This window comes from Canis lupus, chromosome 17 (assembly GCF_011100685.1).
Source record: "Canis lupus familiaris isolate Mischka breed German Shepherd chromosome 17, alternate assembly UU_Cfam_GSD_1.0, whole genome shotgun sequence".
NCBI classification, from domain to species: Eukaryota; Metazoa; Chordata; class Mammalia; order Carnivora; family Canidae; genus Canis; species Canis lupus.
This window is the reverse complement of record NC_049238.1, coordinates 55,895,217-55,920,164: the sequence shown is the minus strand read 5'-3', so window position 1 is coordinate 55,920,164 and position 24,948 is coordinate 55,895,217. Positions and strand designations below refer to the sequence as shown.

Below are 24,948 nucleotides of genomic sequence, written 5' to 3'. Positions count from 1 at the left end.
CTCCAAAGACTGGCCTGTGCCCTGCCTCCCCCACCTCATCTTGGGCCACTCTCTCACATGGAGTAGAAGAAATGCTTCTTTTCCCTTCTGTGTTACATTCTATTAGCTGAGTGCCAAAGCAACATATCTTTTACTCTCTTTGTCTCTAAGGTAATAGAACAGAATTTTCCAAGTTTGATTTCATGATCTCAGGAATACACAAAGCCCAGATGTTTTTACAATAATTTTTGTTTTGTTGTTCCAATAGTGTGGAGTAAGGAAAAAGCAAATAATATAAGCATATCCTGGATCTTGGCCACCTTATGATCCACTATTACTACATAATTTTAATGAACACAACCTATTTGTATTTATCAACAAATGCATTGAAAGTGTAATCATGAAATAACACACAAAGTTTTCAGCAATTGTTTGGAAAGAAAAAAACTGGTGGGAGAATTGGGTCTTTACATGGTATATGGCAATCTAAATATGCTCTGGAGCAATATGTTAAAAGTTTGCTCTGCCCACTGATATTTTGTGTTGATCTCATCTTTGAATATATCAAATAGCAACCATTGATTATGTCTATACAGTTTTAAGTAGCATTATAATAAAAATAATTTGTTGGTGCTAGGTTCCCCAAAGAATATATTAACCTTTAAAACTTGTTAATATACTAAACTTTGAAAACTTTTATAAAGGAGATTTTAGAGAAAACTATTCTTTCAATTTTTTTTTAACTTTTTAGAATTAGTTTCAGAGGTAGAATTTAGCGATTCATCAGTTGCATTTAACAGCCAGTACTCATTACATTACATACCCTCCTTCTTGCCCATCACTCAATTATCAGTCCCCACCACCCACCTACCCTCCAGCAACCCTCAGTTTGTTTCCTAGAGTTCAGTGTTTCCTATAGTTTACTTCCCTCACAACTTTCATCTTATTTTATTTTTCCTTCCCTTCCCCATGTTCATTTGTTTTGTTTCTTAAATTCCACGTATGAGTAAAACCATGTATTTGTCTTTTTTCTGACTTATTTCACTGAATATAATACCCTCTAGTTCCATCCACATCATTGCAAATGGCAAGATTTCATTCTTTCTGATGGCTGAGTAATATTACATTGTATATATACCACATCTTTATCCATTCATCTGTCAATGGACATCTGGACTCTTCCCATAGTTTGGCCATGGTTGCTGCTGTAAACATTGGGGTGCAGGTGTCCCTTTGAATCACTGTTTATATCCTATGGATAAATATCTCATAGTGTAATTGTGAGGTTGAGGGGCAGCTCTATTTTAAATTTTTTCAGAAATCTCTATGCTGTTTTCCAGAGTGGCAGCATCATATATTTTTTAAACTTTTGCTTTGTTTTGTTTTGAATGAACAACCCAACCTCTCTCTAAGACTGAGACCGAGACTCCCCAGAGTTAGGCTACAAGAAAAAACTAAGTTCCTGGCATCATGAGGTACTCAGAATCCCCCACTCATCCCACCCCAAACAACTGAGGTAGTTTATAGGCCGTGCTTGACTTTCCTTTAGGATGAATTCTCTTCTAGAAAGCCACTTGTGTAAAAGGTCTCCTAGCACCCATCCCTCAGTCCTCATGCATAGATGTTCCTTATAACAACTTGGGCCCAGCTTGGGATCTCCACTATCCTGGCATGAAGAATGAATACATGAAAAATAAATGAGTAAACAAGCAATTGAATGAAATGAAGTATTCACCCAACAGCAGAAAAGCTTTTGCTTGTTCACCATATGATTTGGAGAAAAAGTATTCTTTCTTTCCAGATAATAGAAGATAGATTCAAGGTAGAAAAGGATAAAGGGAAAGCAAAATCTCCCAAGGAGAAGAAGACCTCAAGTGCCAAGATTGCCAAAGGAAAGGGAAAGGATCAGCCTGACACAAACACAACAGTGAAAAAGACCACGCAGTTAAAACGAAGGGGAGAAGAGGATGACACTAAACCTTACATTGGTCAGTGAGATGCTCCTCCTGTGGGTTACCTTTCACTTCCTGCCTTCCAGTCTACAAAGTAACTTGAGAAATCATTTCAATAATGATGCTTAATCTTTCCCAGGCTTTTCACTCTTTATGAAACCAGAAATCACATACTACCCATGATACCCTCATAGAAAAATATTGCTTTTTGCAATTCATTTATGTTTCCAGCAAATATTTACTTAGCTCGTATCTTGCTGTGGGCACATTTTCATAATGCAAATATAGGATGAAATAACAAGCGGATTGTGCCACCAAGTAGCACTACCTTGTTTAGGACATTTTTAAAAGTCAGACATAATTATGAGGCAACCTAGAAAGTGATTATTGTAATGAGTGAATTACGGTGGTGATAAAATCAGACCAGTTAATTTGGGACTCACACAGAGCACACAGCTTCCTGACCTGACCCAACTTCTATCCCTATTAGCTTTCCTTAGAGAAACTAGAATTTCCTTTTATTTTTGATTATTGATGTAAAACTGGTTTGATCTGTGCAGGCTGTGAATGATTCATTGCCACCTACACTTGAACCCAAATGGAGCTTCCTGTTACTATTTGCATCTCATTGAGATGCGAGGGCAGGCATGCCTTCACATTCTTTATCACTTGGATTCCCCTGACATAGCTCTGCTCTAAATCCACAAGACTTAGAAACCATGATATTATGGATTCCATAGGCAATATCAACACAGATTTGTTTAGTTATAGAAGAAAAAACATTACTTAAAAATTAAAAGTTTGTACGTATTGCATTACTTGTAAATTTAATGGGCTATTGTGGGATTTAACGTTTTCATGTACTATCCAGCATGAATAATAAAGTACAACAATTGTTTTTACCTCTCTGAATCTCACAGTCTGGGAGAAACTCATGCTTTAACATTAATAAAACAATGTAACCAGGACTAAGTAGGTGAAAAAAATTTTAGGAAAGTGTACAATTTATATTTTAAAAATTTAATACAAGAAATATATCATTGCTCCATAACCCATACTCAGTATTCACACCTATTGACGTAAATACACAGAATACTTTGGTAGGGGGCACGTCCATATTCGATATTTCCCTCTCCTGTAAACACCTCTACTTATAAAATACCACAAAAAGCTGCAGCTACTCGTAATTCAGGAGTAAAGCCAGATGTTGCTCAAAAGAGATTGAACCAAAAAAAAAAAAAAAAAATTATAGCCTAAGCCTTTTTCTCTTTATAAAAACCCAAGCACACATTTTTCCATGAGCACAGGCCCCGTGTATGTTTGTCCTTCTATTATGACTATATCTCATTTACAAAAGTGATTTAATATTTTGTAAAATGGCCACAGCCTTCTTACTGGAAGGGTAATAATGAAAACCAGTCAACATGACTGCTTTCCAGCCAACTGGACTGTTATTGGCGAGCCAGAGGTATTATAAACGCATGCATAATGTATGTAGCCATCGAACTGGCGGAGTGCAACCTGTTCTCTTTTAAAATGACGGCTGTTCTTCTTTATGGTATTTTGACCAGACGATGAGCCAGATGATGGTGCCCAACATTACATTATAGTTGTGGGCTTCCACAATCCTCAGCTATTAGCGATTATGACTGAGCTTGGCATTCCCATAAGCAGCGTGATTAAAATATCTTCAGAGAATTATGAACCTCTGCAGACACACCTGGCAGCAGTTAGCCAACAGCAGGAAGTTCTTCTTCAGCCAGAAGGTATGCAGTCTGCTACACAGCTTACTGAATCTTTCAATATTATCCACTGTCTGTAAAGTACAAATAGAATTTTCTGTCCAAAAAACAGTCATACAATACATTCATTATTAAATCCTTTTAAGACTTTGATTTGCTATTTATTCTGCTTGCACTAGCCAGGTGCTGTAAATTTTGCAAATTAAAATCATATTCTGTTTATATCCTTGTGCAGCCAGAGAGAACTTGGACTGTGGGGCAGAAGACTTGGTTATCTATGTTTCTCGGGAACATTTAACAGATAACTTTTACCTAATGTGTGGGCTGCGCAGATCAACTGTAGATAATGTGTTCTTCCAGATGCTACTATGGTCACCACATGGCCCAAGGAAGGTCATAGCCTTGGAATCTTGCTCTGATTTGCTTCTGGCTTATTATAATAAACCACAGAGGGCACTCTTTAGACCAGGAAGCTGTGGGGTAAAGTCCCATCCACACTATCATTCAGTCATTTGGGGCCACAGGGTCTTCATCTTAAGGGAATTGTGCTGGGATGCCACTGTGGAAAGGGAACTGAAAGCTACTATATATTTTAGGTAATAGGACAGGGATTCGGTGTGAGCCTGTGTGACCTGGAAGTCCCAAGATTTTCTGCCATATGTTGTTGTTTTTATTGTTATTTATTAATAATGTCATTTGCAGCATTTTGTAATCTACACAACCACATCCCAATTTCTAGAACACTGCATTTTAAAAATTTGCTGTTCCAAATTAGAAATTACTACCACTGATGATAATAAAAGCTATCATTTATTAGGACTGAGCTCACTGCTAAGGGTTTTAAGTGCATTAATTTATGTACTTCCCACAACCAGCCTCCGAAGTATGCTTTATTACAGACAATCCCCAACTCACGATGGTTAGACTTAGTTTTTCAACTTTATGATGGTGTGAAAGAGGTACACATGCAAGTAGAAACCGTACTTCAAAGTTCGAATTTTGATTTTTTTTTTTTTTCCTGGACCAGCAACATGCTGTATGATCCTCACTTGTGACCCTGGGTGGTGACAGCTCCCAGTCACCCATGTGATCACAAGGGAAAACTGACAACTTTCTGTACCCACACAGCATTTCTGTCTCTCACTTTTTGTACAGTATTCAATAAATTACATGAGATATGCAACGCTTTATTATAAAATAGGCTTTGTGTTCAATGATTTTGCCCAACTGCAGGCTAAGATGAATGTTCTGAGCACATTTAAGATAGGGTAGGCTAAGGCACAATGCTCAGTAGGCTAGGTGTATTATATGCACTTTCAAATGTTCAATTTACAATGTTTATTGGGATATAACCCCATCCCCATTGTAAGTCGAGCAAGATCTGTTTTTCCATCTTACCAAAAGGACTCGTAGCCTAGAGGCAGCTATTAAGTAAAAGAGTTGAGATTCAAACCCAGCTGCTCCTGACTATCTCAAAGGATAGTTGTAACATTAAAAATAACTTATTATTGAAGCCTGTGAGAACATATTCCATAAGTGCATAATCTCTCTGTAAAAACTATTGAGTAATATAGAAATAAAATCACCAAAAAATACAATTTATAATAGAATCATGAGATCTTAGTAGTAGAACCAATTTAGGTATAGGTGTAAAAACACATAAATATTTTAGGCGAAATTTCGTGTGTAACTCTATGGGAACCTGTCATTATTTTATAGTTAGAGCATAAGTGCCCAGGGAAGCCTGTAGCTAGTTGAATGTGACCAAAGTTAACTGAAGCATCTCATTGATCCCGTCGTTTTTTAGCCATGTAGCAAGAAGAATTGGAATAACAGCATGTCTAACCAGTTACGAAACCAGCACAATGAGATGGTCAAAAAGTGATTTGGCAGAAACACTGCTCCCACAGAGATGCAATCTAAGGGTGATGGAAATATCAAACATATTTAGCTCCTCTAATGTGTGACCTTATCATAATGCTTCTGGGCCTCAAGTGTAAAATGAAGGGGAAGGACAAGCTCATGTTTAACATAAATTTTAAGTAAAATCCCCTGGTTTCATAAGTGTATAATCAAGTTCAAAATCTTCTCAAAATTATATTTCTTTATCTGCCTTTTCTGCTACCGCATAGACATCTTGCAATGTGTATAACTCACTGTGTCCACTTAAAGTGGGAAGAAATTCAACATTCTCATTCTGTTGTATTAAAATGTTGCTATAATTAGACATAGAGGCCGAGAAACTGAAGAAAGAGAATGCCATAAGAGAACTTCAAATTTTCTGGAAGTATCTGGAACCAATCCTGAATAATGAGAAACCTGAAACAAATCTCTTTGATGTTGCTCAACTTGAATACATGGTCAAGGCAGATAACTTTCCTTCCGACTGGGCAGACAGCGAGATGATGGTTAGTACATGAATTTGTGAGAGTGCCTGGTTTGGACATGTGGTAATGTGGTTCCATTTATCATATTCATTTATTCTACAGACTTTAAGCACTGACTATGTACATAGCTTTGTGCTAAACTCCTTTGTCTTCAAGACAGTGATAACACTGAATGCCCAGTGATGGTAATAGCCTGGTTCTTTAGCTTTTAGTGTATGAATTAATGGCAAAGAATAAGAGGGAGATGGAGATGAAGGATGGTAATTCTTTTATTTGGTGGCATGTGGCTTTGATTCATACTTCAACCATGTTCTTGGCAGTAGAGTCTTGATATTAATAATAATTACATGTTAATTGTGAAAATAGTAAATTTTTACAGTTTTTCAAATTACATTGTCTTTATTTTTTTAAATATATCAGCTCAACACATTGTTTTTCTAGGTTCTTAATTGTATTGCCCAAATCGCATTTTTAATATAATATATTTGGCCTGCAAAGTCTATCTAATAGGTGACTTGGCCCCACCCCAACAATTAACAGGCGTTTTCTGAGAGCATTTACTGGTCCTTGCTATTAAGGATCTTACAGAAAGCCATGACCAAAACCATGGAACAGAGGAGCAGTGTCCAAGGTGCTATACACTTACGTGCTCAGTGATGTGAAACACACTCTAAATATCCTATTAACTCAGAAAAAGAAGAAATAGGATGCATTGAAGAGTAATAGCAAATGCTTGATCCACAAGGGTGTTTTTTAAAAGAAGGTTGAGTGACTACTTCTCATGGATGTTGTGGAAGATATCCAGGCATCCCTGTTACACAAAACCTCCCAGGTCTCTTTCTGGTTGACCACCCCCCGCCACCGTTCCAACAAACAGAGGTCCAGGAGTTGGAGCATGAACATTTCTCGCTATGAGAGTCCCTCATTGTATTACCTTGAGGTGGATGCATACATGGTGAAGTAAGTAAAACTCTGAGGAGGGGGAGACCCCGATTTGAACCTTGAAGGATGGACAGGATTTGAATAAGTAACAATATACAGATCAGTTTGAGTTATTAAGACTGTCAACACAAAGAATTAGATGTCACTATGTAGAAACAGAACGCTGAAGCCTGATACCTTGCCAAAAGTACGTATAAATATTAGCCTGGACCTCTACATGGAAAAGAAGCTGAGCATAAAGATGCTGTGGCTGAAGGCAGAGCTTCTTCTAAGCAAAACTGGTTACTCCAATCTCCCTTGGCTTGACCTTTTTGTACCCCCTCATCTAGATACCTTCATCTTTCCTGCTTTGTCTTTCACTCTTCTGCCTCCTAAGCCTGAGCTCAGAAAAGAATGCACCACCCTCTGCTCTTTACTGTTTCATGTCACACCATCTCAAGAATCTTTATACATTTTGGTTCAATAGGGCACAGGAGATAGATCACAGCCATACAATGCCTGAGCCATAATTCAGAGGAATCCATAAAAAGAGTATTCTAAGGCAGCCTCAAACGAGTACCTTTTGCTCTTGCTCTAGCTAGAAATACCAGTTATGGTAGAACGTTCCTGACCTCAGAACTAGAAAATTAACATCGAGGATGTCTAGTTGGTCCATGAAAGTAATGGTCAGGAATGAAAACATTCAGTCATCTAGGGAGCCATTTATGGCTGTGCTGCCTAGCTGGACACACTGATCTCCTATCAATCAATTTGCAAGTATTTGTTGAATATCTTCTTTATGCCAGAGCTGTGGTCTGGGTCCAACTGCAGTATTTTTTTTTAGAGCCCAGGTATGCCTCTATAAGGTATGATTTGTGAGTGAACAACCCAACATTGAGGCTGATGGGGAAAGAGAGCCTTGAAAACAGTTCAGTAATGGAATTGGGTTCAAAAAGAAAGGCCATGGGGCTTAATATTGAAGAACAAGGTTCACATTAAAATTTGGATCACTGGAGAAACATGAAAGTAATAAATCTACTTCTTGTAGAAATCGACTGAATACATCATGTGCATACATGATGTCACATACTCAGCTATATATGTAAGTTGGTAATGGCCTCACATTCAAAGCAGAAGCCAGCCAAAGAATCTTCTTCCTCTCTGGAAGAAGGAAAGCATTAGTACCTTTGTCTGCAAACAAGCAGGCTATATTTCTGCTGAACCAAGGTAACGAAAGCTTTACATCAAATAAATGCCCATCAAGAAGTGCTAACTGCTCATGTAAGACATCTGCAACATCTCAAGTTAAGACCTTGGTTGCTGAAATAATTTTCTGGCTTTTAGCATGTGATTTGCTGTTGGATTTAAAAATGAATAAACTGGTTAAGCTAAGGGATCAGAAGGGGCAGAAGTCCTACCATATTTCTTACAAATACAAACAAAAATGTGTTTCTGTGCCAGAATTTGGGTGAAGACTAGCAAGTTGGAGCTTAACTGAGGAATACTCAGTCATAGAGTAGGCAAGTAAAGCCCAGCCTGGCAGCTATGCCTGGAAGATGGGCAGAGCCTGGCATCTCCCTGGACACCCGCCAGACTGTGATTCACTGTCCCCTACTCCCCCTATTACCCCCCACCCCCACAAGAAGCTATCTTATCCTACTTTCTTCAGATCTAAGATGAGCTCACTTCACCCTTCTTTGCCTTCAGGCAGGCTGACCTAGTGATAACAGTACTTTTCCAGTTCTGGAAATAAAAGCCCAGGTAATTGGGGTATCTGATCTACAATTTTCTTGAGAGAGAACAAAACTTGTGGTGGGTATTAGATAGACAAGCAGAAGACTAACTATTTCATAGCGGTTTTTTCCTCTGAAGGTAGCACAGAAGAGATATTGAAATGACCTATCTAATATATTGTTTTAGAAATTGGGACATCAGAATATATATATAATTTCACATTGCTGAAATTAATGAACAAGGTGTTTTTCACTTAGTTGAAGCATTAGATTCTCACAGTATTAGGCAGCCATATGGCCCTCCAAGGGGAAGAATCTGCATTATGGTGAACAAGATGGACAAGAAGGGTTTAACAAATGAAGACTCACTCACCATGGCTGGAGTTCAGTGGTTTGGGGAGATGCTTGATTTAGTTACTAAGAGAGAAACCATACATCTGATTCCAACAATATAAAACTAATAACTAACTGTCATTAATGCTCTCACATGTAGCTGGAGTTGGGTACTGACATTTTTGAAAATATTGCCTGTTTGATGTATGACACCCTGGATTGGAAGAGACAGCATCAGCACTATTTGGAGAGCATGCAGCTTATCAATATCCCACAAGTGGTTAATGAGAAACCTATCTTGGAAGCCACGTCAATTACTGAGGTAGGCATGTTCTGGAATGTCTTTAGTTGACTAAACAATAAACTGAACAGATTAATTTTCGTATTTGTCAAACACAGGGAGGAAAAATTTCCTAAACACTTGTTGGAAGGAAATACTGCCTGCAGGGATTTAAGCGGTGAGGGTGGGAACAAGGAGAAGGCCCCCCAGACACAGCATTAAAGGGCACCTAGGTGATCAGGGCTTTGTGAAGCTCCCTAACTACTTGCCACATTCAGGGTTGATGATGATAGAAGCCACTTTCAGCCCCTCGCACAATAAATAACACCTAGAACAAAGAGGCCATTGATAAATGAATCACGCTGTCTCTTTAGCACCTACTGTGTGCTAGCCCTGGGCAAGGTGTTGGCAATAACGAACAAGACTCATCCTCTGTCCCCCTCATTGAGGTTAACTTTTAAAGAGGATGGCAGTCATGTTAACAGTGGTTTCAACATAGCATGATGAGTGCTGGGAGAACAGTCAGCTCAGCCTGCAGTAGAAATGCTAACCATGGCACCTAACCTGATCTGGAAAGGAACAGCGAGGGAGAGGGAGGAGTCAGGAAAGCCTCACGCTGCGGGGTAAGTGATGTGGTGAAGGCTACGTATGAATTGCCTACAAGGAAATCCCAGTGGAGGAAGGGACAGAGAATAGGGCCCTTTTTGCCCTATTCTCAATAAAGGGGCAAAGACATGGGGTCAAAGGAAAGAAGTATTAAGGCACAAGCCAGGACTACCGGGTAGGTCTGTGCTCCTAGGTAGTATGTGCAAAATGAAGAACACCACCACGAACACCCACTGGAGCATGGAGACAGATGTCCTTTGGTGCTGACTTAAAGAGTCTGGGTTGTATCCTGAAGGTGATGGAGAAGTTCTGAAGGACTCTAAGAGGGGGAATGGTTTGATTCTGAGTCACCCAGGGACCAGTGCCTCATCTCCCCATGCCTTTCCTGGCTATTGCTAAATGGGCTCTGTTAGGAAAAACTTCTGAAAAGTGTCCATACCCATGAACTTCTTCCCTTCCTCAGATCCTAATATTAGCCAATGATTTTTTGTGGTGTGAACATAACCATACAATCTCAGAATCCCGTCAGACCCCATCATACCTGCATCTGATGAAAGCATCTCTCAGCTGAAATCTCAGTCAAAAATTTCTCTTTTTGAAATTTTTCTACTTATAGGCTCCACAACCTGTTGCTCCAACACTTGGCAAGAAGAAAGCACAGAATGAGGAATCACAAGCCCCAACATCAGGCATGTATGAAACCTGAAGACCAACACCGTAAGCTGGTGCTTTAAGGAATACTGACTATCTTCCATATTGCCTTCAGACATCCCTCCACCTACACATTCTGCTTTTATTAGTGCACAGTGACAGTTTAAATTTATGGATTAAATTTTGATGGAAGAAATGGAGAACACATCTTTTTTTCTTAAAGGTTTTATTTATTTATTTGAGAGAGAGAGAGAGCATGAGTGGGGGGAGGGCAGAGGGAGGGGGAGAAGTAGACTTCCAACTGCAGCCAGGAGCCCGACATGAGGCTTGATCCCAGGACCCAAGATCATGACCTGAGCCGAAGGCAGATGCTCAACGGACTGAGCCATCCAGGAGCCCCTGGAGAATACATCTTAATTGAACAGTGATATATTGCATGTTTTACAGCAGCCTTTGTCTTCACAACTGAAGTAGACATGAGGTATTATAATGACTTGCTGAATCCAATTCCAGAAGAATTCATCTCTGTGCCTCTGATACTGCATTGTATACTGGAACAGGTAGGTGGATACACTCCCAGACTTTTTCCCCAGGTGGGTAACCTTGAGTCGGTCATTTTATCTCTCTTTGCTTTTCGTATTAACTATTTTAAACTACACACATAATACCTGAGTGTATTCTCCTTCACAAAGATTATAGAACACTTCAGATAAAAGTAAAGTTTATTTTGATCATCTGCTTTAGTGCCTTTTCTTTTGCTATGCTCTGGAACAATTTATCTAACCTTCCCTGACGTTTCAGTAGACATATCCTTTCAACTATCTGTGTTTGGTGTCATTTTAATGGACAAGAAAGAGGAGATAGACAGGTGGATAGGTGGTTAATGGTCTTTAACTTCAAAATTTCTTCTATACTTGTAGGTTTAATCAGATTTTTCTCTTTCTGAAGCCAAGTATAGTTAGTTGTTAGTATTTTTTTTAAGTAATCATGCCCATTGTATTTGCTTTCAATATCATATAAAGTTCTTTATTCACTTTATATGCATTTTTAAAATTTCCTTGGCATCTCCTTATGCTCCTTTTCTATGACAGATGCTATTTATTTCTCCTCTCTATTTTTAAAGAAATCTTATTTATTTATTTATTTATTTATTTATTTATTTATTTGAGAGAGAGAGAATGAGTAATGGAGAGGGGCAGAGGGAGAGAGGGAGAGAAGCAGACTCCCTGCTGAGCAGGAAGCCCCACATGGGGCTCCATCCCAGGATCTGGAGATCATGACCTGAGCCAAATGCTGACACCTAACTGACTGAGCCACGCAGGTGCCCCTCCCCTCTCTTTTCTTGATCATAGTTGTCAATAGTGTATCTATCGTATCGGTCTTTTCAAAGAATTAGCATTTTCCTTCATTGATCAACTCCTTTCTACTTTTTGTTTAATTAATTTCTTCATTTCTCTTTATTATTTCTTTCTTTCTGATTTCTTTGAGTTTATTTTGCATTTCATTTGAATCAAAAAGTCACTTTATTTTCAGGCTTTTTGCATTTCTTAAGTCTATACATTTCCTTTTGAGTATTTCTTTGGCTGCATCCTGATGTTTTCAATCTATTCAATTCTAAATCTTTTATTTTAATTTCTGTTGTTTATTGTCAATTCCTAATTGTATTGCATTATGGTCAGTAAACATGGTTTGCATGTTAAAAAATGTTTTTAAATTTCCTGAGCTCCCTGTGTGACATGAGGTACGTGGTCAATTCTTGTGAGTCTCCTTAATGTATTTGAAAAGAGTTGTTCTAAATTAACTCATTTAATCCTTATAACAACCTTATGAAGAGAAATTATTTTTGTTCCCCATTTTACAGATAAGGAAACTGAGGCATAGAAAGGTTAAGTAATTTGTCCAAGTAGTAAGTGTCAGAAACTGCTTTTGAACCTAATCAGTCTGAGTAGAAAAAGTATTTTGATGGTGTTGCGTTGTTGTCTTCTTTCTTCTAATGTTGCCGAGAAATCTCATGCCAATCTAATACTTTTTCTTTGTAGATAATCTGTTTTCTCTCTCTGGCAGCTATTAGAGTTTTCTCTTTGTAATTCATAAAACAAGGCTGTGTCCAGGGGCAGCTTTTTTGTTTCATCATTGTCATTAGCAATCTAAAGGATTATAATCTGGTTTCTGATTACATTCTGAATAAAATCAAAATTCCTTACACTGGAAGACCCTAAAAATATGGGTCTGAGCTGATCTGGTCTCATCTTCTGCCTCTCTCTCTCTCTCTCTCTCTTTCTCTCTCTCTCTCTCACACACACACACATACACACACAAACACTCTTACTACTCATCATCTATATAGGCTTTCTAGGTTTTCCTCAACAGCATTGCTAAATTACACTATAGCTTTTTACTCCAATTTCTTTTCCCATAAAGTTTTGCATCCACACGTCTGCCTGGTGAATACTGCTTGTCATTCAATGCCCCATGGAATTGGCATTCCTTAGCCTTACTCTCATCCCACCTGATCCAAAGGAAACAGCTGACAACACAGAGGGCTCTTTTTTTTTTTTTTTTAAGATTTTAATTATTTATTCATGAGACACACACAGAGAGAGGCAGAGACATAAGCAGAGGGAGAAGCAGGCTCCTCGCAGGGAACCTGATAATGGGACCCGATCCCAGGACCCCGGGATCACGCCCTGAGCAGAAGGCAGATGCTCAACTGCTGAGCCACTCAGGCATCCCCAGAGTGCTCTTTATCACTCACTTTGTTTTAGCTTCTTATGAACAACTGCTCTTCTTAAAAAAACTTATTTGTTTTCTGTCTTAACTTCTCTCTCTCACTAGAACATATGCTCCATGTAAGCCGGGACTTAATCTAATCTTGTTTACCGCTGTATGCCCAACACACTATGACCACACCTAACCCACAGTAGATACTGAATTTGTATTTGCTGGATTAAATATATCCTCAAATATTATTTTTTTCTATTGATTTATCCTTTTATTAGATGGATGTTGGAACTTCTGGCTTTCCCTCCATGTCTTTGACATTTTCTATCAGTTTGATCTTTTTTGGGAATTCCAGCATAACTCCCAAATAATTCATTCTTCAGTGGAGTCCAATCTGCTTTTGAAGTTTTTTTTTCTCAAAAATAGATGTATTTAATTTATAAATTCTCCAATCTCTTTTTAGAACTGTCTTCGTCCTTATTGCTGGGAAGTAACACATTCTTTTTTCTCTCTGAATATTTAAATGTTCATTTAAAGTCCTGTTCAGACTCTATCATCTCTTTCATCTCCAGTATACATTTTTATGTCTGTTGACTGCTTTAGTTTTCTAACCAATTAGATAAGCACACTCACAGTTGCTTTTCATTACTCCATAAGGTTTCTGGAAGACCAGTAGTTTTATTACATCAATAAATTTGTAAAAGCTGGAAAGCCCTATAGAGCTTGCAGTATCATCATTTTATTTATCTTTCTTATTTTATTCAATTCAATTCAAAGCAACATTTATTAACCACCTGCTATATTAGGCACCAGCTGACAACCTCAGTTCCTGACACGTAGAAGGCAACCAATAATAGATACATTTTTGATTGAAAAAAAAAGTTTAATAATGGGATGAAAAAATTGAAGTATAAGAGGAATGGGATAGGATTTTCTAAGGCAGGATATTAGAGTTTAACATTTCAGAGGCAGAACAGTTTTGAGTGATCTTTGTGATTAGAATGGGTTTAAGAGATGATCGAATATAGAGAATGGAGATATGAATGGCTCTTTTGAAAGTAAAGAGTTGACAAAAGGTGAAGGATGGGAGACTATTTTGTTATCCATCCAGCGCAGTGGTTTTCAACAGTAGCTGATTTTCCCCCCAGGGGACATTTGGCAATGTCAGGATATTTTTGGTTGTCACAATTGGAGAGGTGATACTGGCATTAAGTGGATAGAGACCGGGAATACTGCCAGTCTCCATTGCATAGAACAGAACTCATGACAAATAACTGTCTAATTCAGAATGTCTTAAGTTCCAAGGTTGAGAAACCCTGTAAAAGGATGTGAAATCACAGAGGATGATTACAAGATTTAAGGTGAAGAGAAAGCAATACATTAGGTGCCTACCTTGATTACATTTCAACTTTATTTACCATATAGAATTGAACAGCCATTTAATCTTTCTAGACCTCAGTTTTCCCATATAAAGGAGACTATTACTCCTTACTGATCTCACCGTCTATCACTCTCTTGAAGAGAAAGAATGAGGACTTGACCTCACCCTAGTTCTTCCCACTCAGCAGCCATCAGCTGGCACCAGTCACTAACTTCACTCACTCTAGCTCTTCCTCCATAAAATTAAGATAATATCTACTCCACAATGTTGCTGTGATGCTTAAATGAGATAATGTATGAGAAGATGCTCCATGGAGTGTTGGGCATATGTAGGCATTCAATAAATACTGAATCCAAAGGTGTGAGTGGTTTCGAGTGCTTTAAGAGAAAGAACAAATCATTAAGGAAAAAATTTCTTATATTGTTATTTTGATGTCCTTCATCGTAAATTTTCCTGTTTACCATTTGTGTTTTATGCTACCTATTCTAATGCATACATTAAAATTACATCTACTTTAATGCCTGGTTATAAACATTTCCTCTTTTATTTTGGTAATCACAGTCACTTTGTGTAATCACTGTATATTATTGCTAGAAACTACCTTGTCTTTACTCAGAACAATGGAAATACGTTATCAGTAGAGAGCTGACCATCAAACTGACTCCTCCCACCTGTTTGTTTGAACAGGTTGTGGCAACTGAAGAAGACCTTGTCCCGCCTAGACTGGTACAGCCGCCCCCCAGAGCAGATGGGTTGGACCACAGAATCGCAGCTCACATTGTGTCCATCCTGCCTTCTCTCTGTCTCACAGAGAGGGAGAAAAAGGTCAGAAGGCATGAGATAGCCAAAGAGCTTGCATGCTTTGAAAAAGTATGGATTCTCTTTTTAAGTCACTTTATTTCAATTTGAACAGAATCTCCATGAAATATTCTTATCTGAAGAAGAAAACGAAAGCAAGGCAGTGCCCAAAGGCCCTCTCCTACTGGACTATCATGATGCACATGCCCACAAGAAGTATGCTCTAAAGGTAATAATAATCAGGTTACCCGAGGAGACGTGATGCAAGAAAGCTTGTTTGTAATTAATTATTCAGTTGGAGAAATTGCGGTTAGATAGTTTTACCAGTGGGATTAAAAGTAATATTCAAAAGAGACACCTGCTTGCCAAGTGAGACCTTAGGAAATACAGGTGCATACGGGAGCAAAGAAAACTTCTCTAATTATATAAGTCCAGGTAACCATTGCACTGAAAGTGAGTACACCACATTTGCATTAAGACCTTCAAGTTATTTGCCTTAAATACCTTACCAATGTGAAAAGCAAGTGGAAGCCAGAGAGGAACCTCAGAAGGGAGAGATGAATATAGGTGAGACTTTGGCAGTTCATCACGGCGAATGAAGAATCCATCGTTTCTGTGCACCAGGAACCTCTGGCAAAGTGAGAACGAGCTTTTTTGACCTTTAGCAAAATACCAACAGTTTGTCTTCCCCAATTACCATTGATTTCCCCTGTTTCCAAATAATGAGAGGGAAGGGTATCATGTTTTGCCTTCTCCATATGCATAAGGCACCTGACAGCTTATCCAAATGTCTTCTGTCATGTTGCTCTTTTTCATCAGAACCAAAAGAATTTTGACCCAGTTCAAATTGAGCAGGAGATGCAGTCCAAGTTGCCACTGTGGGAATTCCTTAAATTCCCCCTGCCCCCGCCATGGAACAGCACTAAACGTCTAGCTACAATCCATGAGCTCATGCACTTCTGTACAAATGGTGAGTACATTCTCTGTCTTAGCTTAAACTCATTCGTTTATGGTCATATGTGCTTCTTAAGATTACACTCCTATTAGCGAAAATGTTTTGATTATTGAAAGACCTTTCAGAGGCTGAGGTGGGTATTTTGATCCTCTTACCTCGAATAATGTCATTAGCAATGGTATGATGGCTCTGGTGCATAACATTCTTCAATTTGATGCACTAGCTTTTCTTTCCACCGCATTTCCACGACAAGAATAATCTGTTTCTTCCTTCCTTCTCCTCACTCCCCACCCCCACATCCACTCCCTGACATCATTGCGGGAGACATGGTGATCCGCATCCCAGGTGAGAGCACAGAGTCGAGAGCCCCTGGCCGTGGGGTGCCCACAGTGCGTTGATTCAAGCTCACCTCCTCCCACAGGAGGAGGGGCCATTTATGTTCTTTGCGCACCGAGGAAAGAGAGGTAATTCTGAGAATCTAAAATCAGCTTCTCCTTGTAGAGTTTACTGGGATTTTTAGATACAGTCATTTCCTTAAAGAACTTTATTTCCAGGGGCGCTTGGGTGGCTCAGTCCATTAAGCGTCTGACTTGGGCTCAGGTCATGATCCCAGGGTCCTGGGATGGAGCTCCCTGCTCAGTGGAGAATCTGCTTCTCCCTCTCCCTCTGCCCCTTCCCCCACTCATGCCCCTTCTTTGTCTCTCTCTCAAATAAATAAATAAATAAATAAATAAATAAATAAATAAATTTTTTTAAAAAAAACTGAATTTCCACTTGAGACAATCAGCAGATACATTCCTACTTATGAGAAGGAATATGAAATTGCATAGACATCTTTATTCAACAAGAAAGTATTTGCCCTAGAAAATAGGAAAACACCTCATTTCATTTTTCACCCTAAGTGAATCATGAAATATTTTCTTCTTGATTTCTTCTTTGATTTTTAAGTAGGCATAATGATAAAGAAAACAACAAAATCTTTTGAATACTATCGTACCATCACCTCATGGAAAAGCAGGGTAAAGCCTACCGGCCTGGGTATGTGGAGACTGTTGTTTACATAACAGCTCTGTGTCTGATGTTCCTGAGAATGTCTGTCCTTTGTCTGCATCCTGCCACACACCACCTCTCCTGCCTGTGGTATGACTCCATGCTCTTCCACCTCGTCCTACACACAGAATGGGATTCTTATTTCTGTTGCTACTGTTGCAGTGTCACATATCCCGCTTACGTGTCTGTCCCAAACCCATGCTCCTCCTCCTCTCTCCTTCTCTCTATCAGCACTTCATACTTAACAGATCCAAAACCAAACTCCTGACTCCCCATACAGTCCTCCGTATGTCAGTAAATGGCAACTGTTTTCTTCCAAAATCTTAGAGTCATCCCTGATTCCTCTTGGTTTCTTATGTCCTACAACCAATCCCCCTACATCCTCACTGCCATGCCAGCCTAGTCCATCATCACCTCTCACTTGGATTATTTCAATAGCTTTCCAGTTGGGCCAGAGGCTTTCACCCTTTTATCTCGTCTTTTCTTCATGCAATAACCAGAACCATACTTCCATAAGAGGGATCCATGTACCCTCTTAACTCAGAATTCTTTAGTGGCCACCATGACACTCAAAGTATGATTTATTCTGTTCTGCCACCAACCTTCTGAGCTCATCACCTGTCAAGCTCTCATCGTTCCACTCCACTCTATCTACATTGGCCTCGTTGTGATTCCTTGACCATGTTGGTCCATCCCTTGCCTCAGGATCTTTGCACTTGCTATTTCTCCTGCTTCCATCCCTTTTCCAGATATTCATAGGACTTGCTCTCCCACTTCCTTCACATTTTTGCTTAATTGTTTAGAGGGTTTTTCTCTACTATATATATAGTAGTAGACTACTATATATATATATATATATATATATATATATATATATATATATATATAAAGTCTCCCTAACTGTTATCACTTTTTGCCCCTTCATCTGGCTTTATCCTTCTTACCACCTCTGATATGGTATATGCTTATCTGTTTACCCTGTTTCCAACCACCAGAATGGATACTCTGTAAAATCAGATCACCGCTTAGTTTACCGCTGTGTTCCCAGCTTTTACTATGTAATCCTTGACAACTAATATGTGCTCAAAAGATGTTTGCAAAATGAATGAATGAGCAAACTTTCCTTAATTCTGTAGCTTTTACCTGTTCCCTGTCTCTCTTTAGAATTTCCTCATTTTTTTTCTAAAGAATCATCCCTGTGTCCTCATTTCTATTGGAGAAAAACTGGAGTTTACCCCAGAATCATTGCTCTACCACAATCATTTTACTTTTCCTCATTGAAATCTCATGATTATTTGATAATATTTACCTCCCACCCCTCTACTCTGAACTTCTAAAGTGTAAGAACCTAATCTTTTCTTTGAATCTCAGGGACCCATAACAAAGCCTAATACACAGAAAACAAAAATGAGTGAGCAAGCAAGTGAGAGAGGGAGTGGGTGAAGGGATGAATAAATGCTGTAAGACAATAAACGCACAAATGAATAGGGCCAATTGAAAGCTGATAACCTTTGAAGAACAATTATGCAAAGTACTATACCAGTTCAAGTGGGTGAAAAGAGGTCTTTTCTGAGCTCTAAGGAGTAGTGATAGATACTGAATATAACAGTGTATGTTAGACACAAATGAGTAATTTTTTTTTTGCTTCAAATTATAACAGTAGCAAAGGTGCTTTTGCTTAAAAATGATAAGTTTAAAACATATTCAACTGATATGGTACCCTGGAGAGTCCATGTAAATTAATATTAATACACCTACTACTGATTAAGGTATGAAGCAATTTGTGAACATAATCTTGATAGATTATATCGTGATTGTGCAGCTTTCTTATTATTAGATACTTTCTGTATTTGTTGCAGAATTGTGGAACCCATGTTTAAAGTCAGGTCAACATCCATCATGATGTAAATCCCTTTTCATTGCAGTGGACAGATCCCCCTGGCCACCTCTCTCTCAGCCCTGTGCCATGTGGTAGTAAGAGCATTCCTAGCAACACAGTTCTTGCTTTCTTACAGAAGTCTTGAGCTGGAATGAAGTAGAACGAGCCTTCAAAGTGTTTACTTTTGAAAGCCTGAAACTCTCTGAGGTTAACGAAGAAGGAAAGCTAATACCTTCTGAGATGATGTATGGATCAGATTCTGAGATGTTCAACATACCGTGGGACAACCCTGCCAGATTTGCTAAACAGATAAGGCAGCAATACATCATGAAAATGAGCACCCAAGAGGCCAAATGCCAAACAGGTACACTACTTGGAGGAAACCAAAGGATTTCTTATTTTATGATTGTTGATTTTTCTATCATTGTACCTAATGGATTCTCTTTAAACTGACTAGATACTGAAACCAAAGACAGAATTTTATTTGTGGATCACAATTGGTCAACACCTATGCAAGAGAATGAAATCAGTAAAGAACCTTATGACGATCATCAGTCTGATTCTAATAATAGAAAGCATCCTGACCCAAACAGTAAGGAACCCTTAGACCCTGACAACATAGAGCTGTCAGTGCAGAAGACCAGCTTGAAGACTCAGGTTCAGTCTGGGCCTTCAGGTGAGTAAGTGTGTGTGTGTATCGACACTATTATACAATGATTAACTCCAAAAATGATTCAAGAAATATTATCTAAATTTAAATGTCTCCTTATTTCAATTAAAAGACTGTTTAATATCTAAGTTAAAATTAAACTTTGCTCTTGAGTATTATTATTATTGATTTTTAAAATATCCTAAGGCCTGTTAGTCCACTCTTACCTCAGTAAATATAGTGAGGTCCACATAATTAAAACTTTCCTCATTAGCATTTCATAAGGTTATTGTGATTATATGAAAAAGTTATTAAAAATTACCTGCAATTAGATAGTGAACTACCCACTACAGAGTTGAGTACAAAATCATTGCTCAGTGAAGAACAATGATTCCCTTTCTCTCTTCCTTAAAACTCAAATAATGACTCTTACTCTAGAATATACCATCATAAATATTGTTATATTAGGAGATATATATGCATAGGAGACTGTTAGGCTAAATTTATTGAGCTATCTTATGCATAGATGTCATATTAATTACCTAAAATACAGCTGTTCATTTCCTGCTTTCAACCGTCAATGTCTCCCTACTAACTGAACCCAATTCTTTGGTCCGCTGTACATGCTTCTCTAGTAGTACTAAATTTCTTTCCCGTAACTTTCCACTTTTTCCCTTTTGATCACTCATCCTGGCTCTAGCCAAAAAGAATTAGGCTCTATTTCTTTCACACAGCCTGCTGCTTTCAATTGCTGTGTCTGAGTTCTCTTTTTGATTACAACTAGACTTCAGTGACACTTCCATGAAGCTTTGTTAGATGTGTCCATCTTGAAATGGCTCCCTTAGCATTCCCATGGTCATAATTAATCTGTGTTTCCTTTATGGCATTAGTTATCATTTTCTACTACTTATTACAGTTATTCATATGCTTATAGTAAGTTTCCATAGTACTATAGCTTCTTAGAGGTCACAGGTATGCTTATCTTTAAAATATTAACTATATACTGGACCACAAAACAAGTCTCAGCAAATTTTTCACAGGATCAAAATTACAGAATGTATTTTCATACCACAGTAAAATTGTGGTGGACATTAGTTACAAAAACTAATGAGAAAATGCCCCAATTTTTTTAATTCGTTTTTTCAAATGTTTTTATTTTTATTTTTTTTAATTTATCTACAATAGTCACAGAGAGAGAGAGAGAGAGAAAGGCAGAGACACAGGCAGAGGGAGAAGCAGGCTCCATGCACCGGGAGCCAGACGTGGGATTCGATCCCAGGACTCCAGGATCATGCCCTAGGCCGAAGGCAGGCGCCAAACCGCTGTGCCACCCAGGGATCCCGCCCAAATTTTTAAAAAGAAAAAATCACAATAGAAATTAGGAAATATTCAAGTTGAATGGCAAGGAAAACACTAAATATCAAAATTTCTATAATGCAACTAAAGCAAGGGATACTCATAAAGAAGCTCACAGCTTTAAATGAATACATTTTAAAAAAGAAAACTAAAAATTAATTAGCTAAACATCAACCTTAAGTTGTTAGTAAAGATGAACAAAATAAGGGTGCCTGAATGGTTCAGTCCGTTAGGCATCTGCCTTCCGCTCATATCATGATCTCTGAGTCCTGAAACAGATCCCTGCATTGGCTCCCTGCTCAGCGGGGAGTTTGCCTTTCCCTGTACCTCTGCCCCTCCCTCCACTTGTGCTCTCTCTCAGTCTCCCTCTCTCTCTCTCTCTCACTTTCTCTCTCTCTCAAATAAATAAATAAAAGCATTAAAAAATAAAGATGAACAAAGTAAATCCAAATAAAGTGAAAGGAAGAAAATAAGAGTAAACTATTGACATAGAAAATATAGATGTAATAAGGAAGAACAAATTCTACAAAAGTCTGGTTCTCTGAAGACTTTTAAAATTTGATAATTCTTTTTAATGAAAGTCTGACTATAAAAATAGGTAGCACAAATACCCATATTAGGAATAAAACCATATCAGGAATAAAAATAGAGGATATGAACAACTTTATTCTGCTAAATTTAAAAATGAAATGAGAAAATTACAGGAAAAGTATATCTTACCAACAGTGACTCAAGAAGAAATAGAAACACAAATAGTGTTGCAATCATTTAAATAAATTAAATCAATAATTAAAGATCCTCCTAAATAAGACACGCCAAACTCAAATGATCTTATTTATTAGTGATACCAAACACTCAAAAAAGAAATAATTCTAGTCTTAAAAATTATTTCCAGAAATAAAAATTGAATATCATCCCTACTCATTTTACAAAGTTAGAATAAACCTTATAATAGAACTGTCAAGGATAGTATGACAAAAGAAAATTATTAATCAAACTCATTCATGAACATACATGCAAAAATCCTAAATAAGTAAACTGATCTAACAATATACAAAATGATAATAATACATTACAAGTTGTTTTTATAACAAGAATATAGGAAAAATATTGTTAAAATCAATATAATTTATCAATACACTAGTGAGAAAAATGATATAATCATCTCAATGGATGGAGAAAAAGCACTTAGAACTTAGCAATTTGTGAAAAAAAATCTTAGCAAACTAGCAAAAGAAGGAAAATTTCTCTACCTTTAAGGTTTATTCTAAATTACTACAACAAACATTATATATCAAGATGAAAAGTTGAAAGATTTCCCTTGACACCAGGAAGCTATCTACTAAACACTTGTATTCAGTATTACATTGGAGATGCTAGCCAACTCAGTAAGGCAAGAAAAAGAGATAAAAGTGTGAGGTTTGAAAAAGAAGAAACAAATGCTATTATTTGTAAATATTGTGTATGTAGAAAACCTGAAATAATCCACAAAAAATCAGGATTAATATAATAGTTTAAAAAGGAAATCATGGTTATAAAAGACACACTTAAGATGTCTGCAGTGCTGGATCTTTTCTTTCTCATTATCCATTACATTAAGCATTTATGTTCTATGAACTCCTCTGTGTGTTTTATAATCTATAATTTTTTAAAGCATTAGAAAAAGAATAAGTCGTCAGTGTCACAAGAGAACAGATGTTAAATCAGTATTGGCCGGTCATCTTGCCGTTTTCACTGATTTAGATCGACGAAGTAGAATTAGGGAAATCTGCTTGCTTATTAGTAAAGCAGGTAAGTGAGGGCAAGGGAGACAGAGGAGGGCGGGAGATAACATTTATGTAATATTGCCCTGCTATATTCCAAGCATGTTAAGACATTTTACACATATTAACTGGTATTTAATATAAACCTCAAGTCTGTGAGTAAGAATTATCCCAATTCTAAAGATGAAGAATTGAAGACTCAGAGGGATTAAGTAACTTGTAGGAAATCAGGATTCCAACAGAGAGCTAACTCCAAACCAATGCTCTCTCCACTGTGTCTTGTGGCTTCCTCAGTTCCAGAAACTCCTTATCTGGTGGTTTGGTCATACAGTTTCTTCATGCTGATACTTAACCTGATTTTGTTATCAAATGAGTTGATTCCTTATTTCTCTAAGTTCCCCTACCTATTAGCCTAGCTCACAAAATAATTAAGCCAAATAAGTTCACCTGGATGTTATGGCTTCAGTGCATCCTGTGGGAATGTAAATATAGGACAAAGAAGTCACTTTGTGTTAACATGGATCCAGAATAAACCAGGAGAGATATAAGGCCTGAGGTTTTTTTTCTTTGTGTTTTGTTTTTTTCTTTAGAGCAACTGGTGTATAGTTTTCCTCAGGCAACTTTTGCCACCTGGTGGTCAAACCACATAAATTGGCATTCCAGATCCTGGTGGAAAAGAGATGATTAGAGCCACTCTAAATTGTCAAGGCTAAAAATGCTAGTGTATTCTAGAGGCTGAGCAATCCTGAGAAATAAGCTCCCACAACCTGTAAGGGATCCTATGTGGTCTATGTTGATCTACATCAAGAAACTCTTAGAGTTGGACAGGGGAGGATGGCTGAGCCTTGGGTGTCTCACTGTGTCTGTTATGTCTAAGGGACTCTGTTGTTGTTGATCTTACATCCTCCCCCCCAAACTCTGAATCATATTATTAAAGCAGCCATTTGAAATCATTTTAAACAAAGCAGAAATTGTTCACGTATTTCCTGCACAACCATCTTAGCATCAAATTCATATATATATAGAATGTTCCTGAATGTGAAGGACCGAATATTTGTGCTTTTCTTAACCAAACACTGGATTTCCATCTGAGACTGTTTTTGAAGTTGACAGGGTCTATTGGATATTTATGAAAAACCTGAGAGTTGATAACCGTGAGGCTATAGGTTTAGATGTGCCCTTTATGCTTGTTGGGTGTTTTTTTAATAAAGTAACTGCTTTGCAGAGGGATCTTGTTATCTCTAAAGTAAAACAGATTAGGAAAGCTGTTTTTCAAAGGGATGAGAAAGCATCCATTTCCAGATGTGTCAAAAAACTACTGAATCACACTGTCAAAGGATTATGTGGTTGAAGGCAGAATCAGAAAGAAAGAAAAAAATGATTTTTACCCTACTATTAAATAAAGAGTTTAGATTGGTTTTAGAATGTCCTTTCCTTTGACAAAATAACTAATGCGCAATTTTTTAGAACATATTTTCTGAACTGGAGACTTTTTCTGCTGGATCCTTAGACACAGGAGGGAATATCAAATCTCCCGGAAATCTGGCAGACCACAGAATAGAATAATTTTTATTCCACAGATTTCATATCAGTTGCTTCAAGGACACATGGGACATCATGGTCTATTTAGAGTTATAGTTGGCTTGAGTTTTCTCTTGAGTAGATGTATTTATATAAATACTGAACTGGATTGACTTTATAGTTTTCCTCTAAATCAAAATGGAACATTCACGCCGTCACCTTCACCAGCCCCAGGCAAGATGAAACTAGTAGCGAAAATGCAAGCAGCTATGCTCTCAAAAGAAAGAAAAA

General features: G+C 37.8%; 1 protein-coding gene across 3 annotated transcripts in view; it reads left to right on the top strand.

Annotated features, from left to right (window-relative positions):
• The window catches only part of SPAG17 (sperm associated antigen 17), a 227,159-nt gene that overhangs the window by 81,332 nt on the left and 120,879 nt on the right, over positions 1-24,948 (top strand). For all 3 annotated transcript variants that reach the window (XM_038561900.1, XM_038561898.1, XM_038561899.1), the window contains 11 exons: positions 1,781-1,967; positions 3,503-3,697; positions 5,900-6,081; positions 9,208-9,369; positions 10,550-10,622; positions 11,032-11,144; positions 15,374-15,511; positions 15,600-15,713; positions 16,304-16,454; positions 19,505-19,732; positions 19,826-20,044. In XM_038561900.1, coding sequence (XP_038417828.1) covers positions 1,781-1,967; positions 3,503-3,697; positions 5,900-6,081; positions 9,208-9,369; positions 10,550-10,622; positions 11,032-11,144; positions 15,374-15,511; positions 15,600-15,713; positions 16,304-16,454; positions 19,505-19,732; positions 19,826-20,044 — 1,762 coding nt within the window. The remainder of the gene's footprint in view (positions 1-1,780; positions 1,968-3,502; positions 3,698-5,899; positions 6,082-9,207; positions 9,370-10,549; positions 10,623-11,031; positions 11,145-15,373; positions 15,512-15,599; positions 15,714-16,303; positions 16,455-19,504; positions 19,733-19,825; positions 20,045-24,948) is intronic.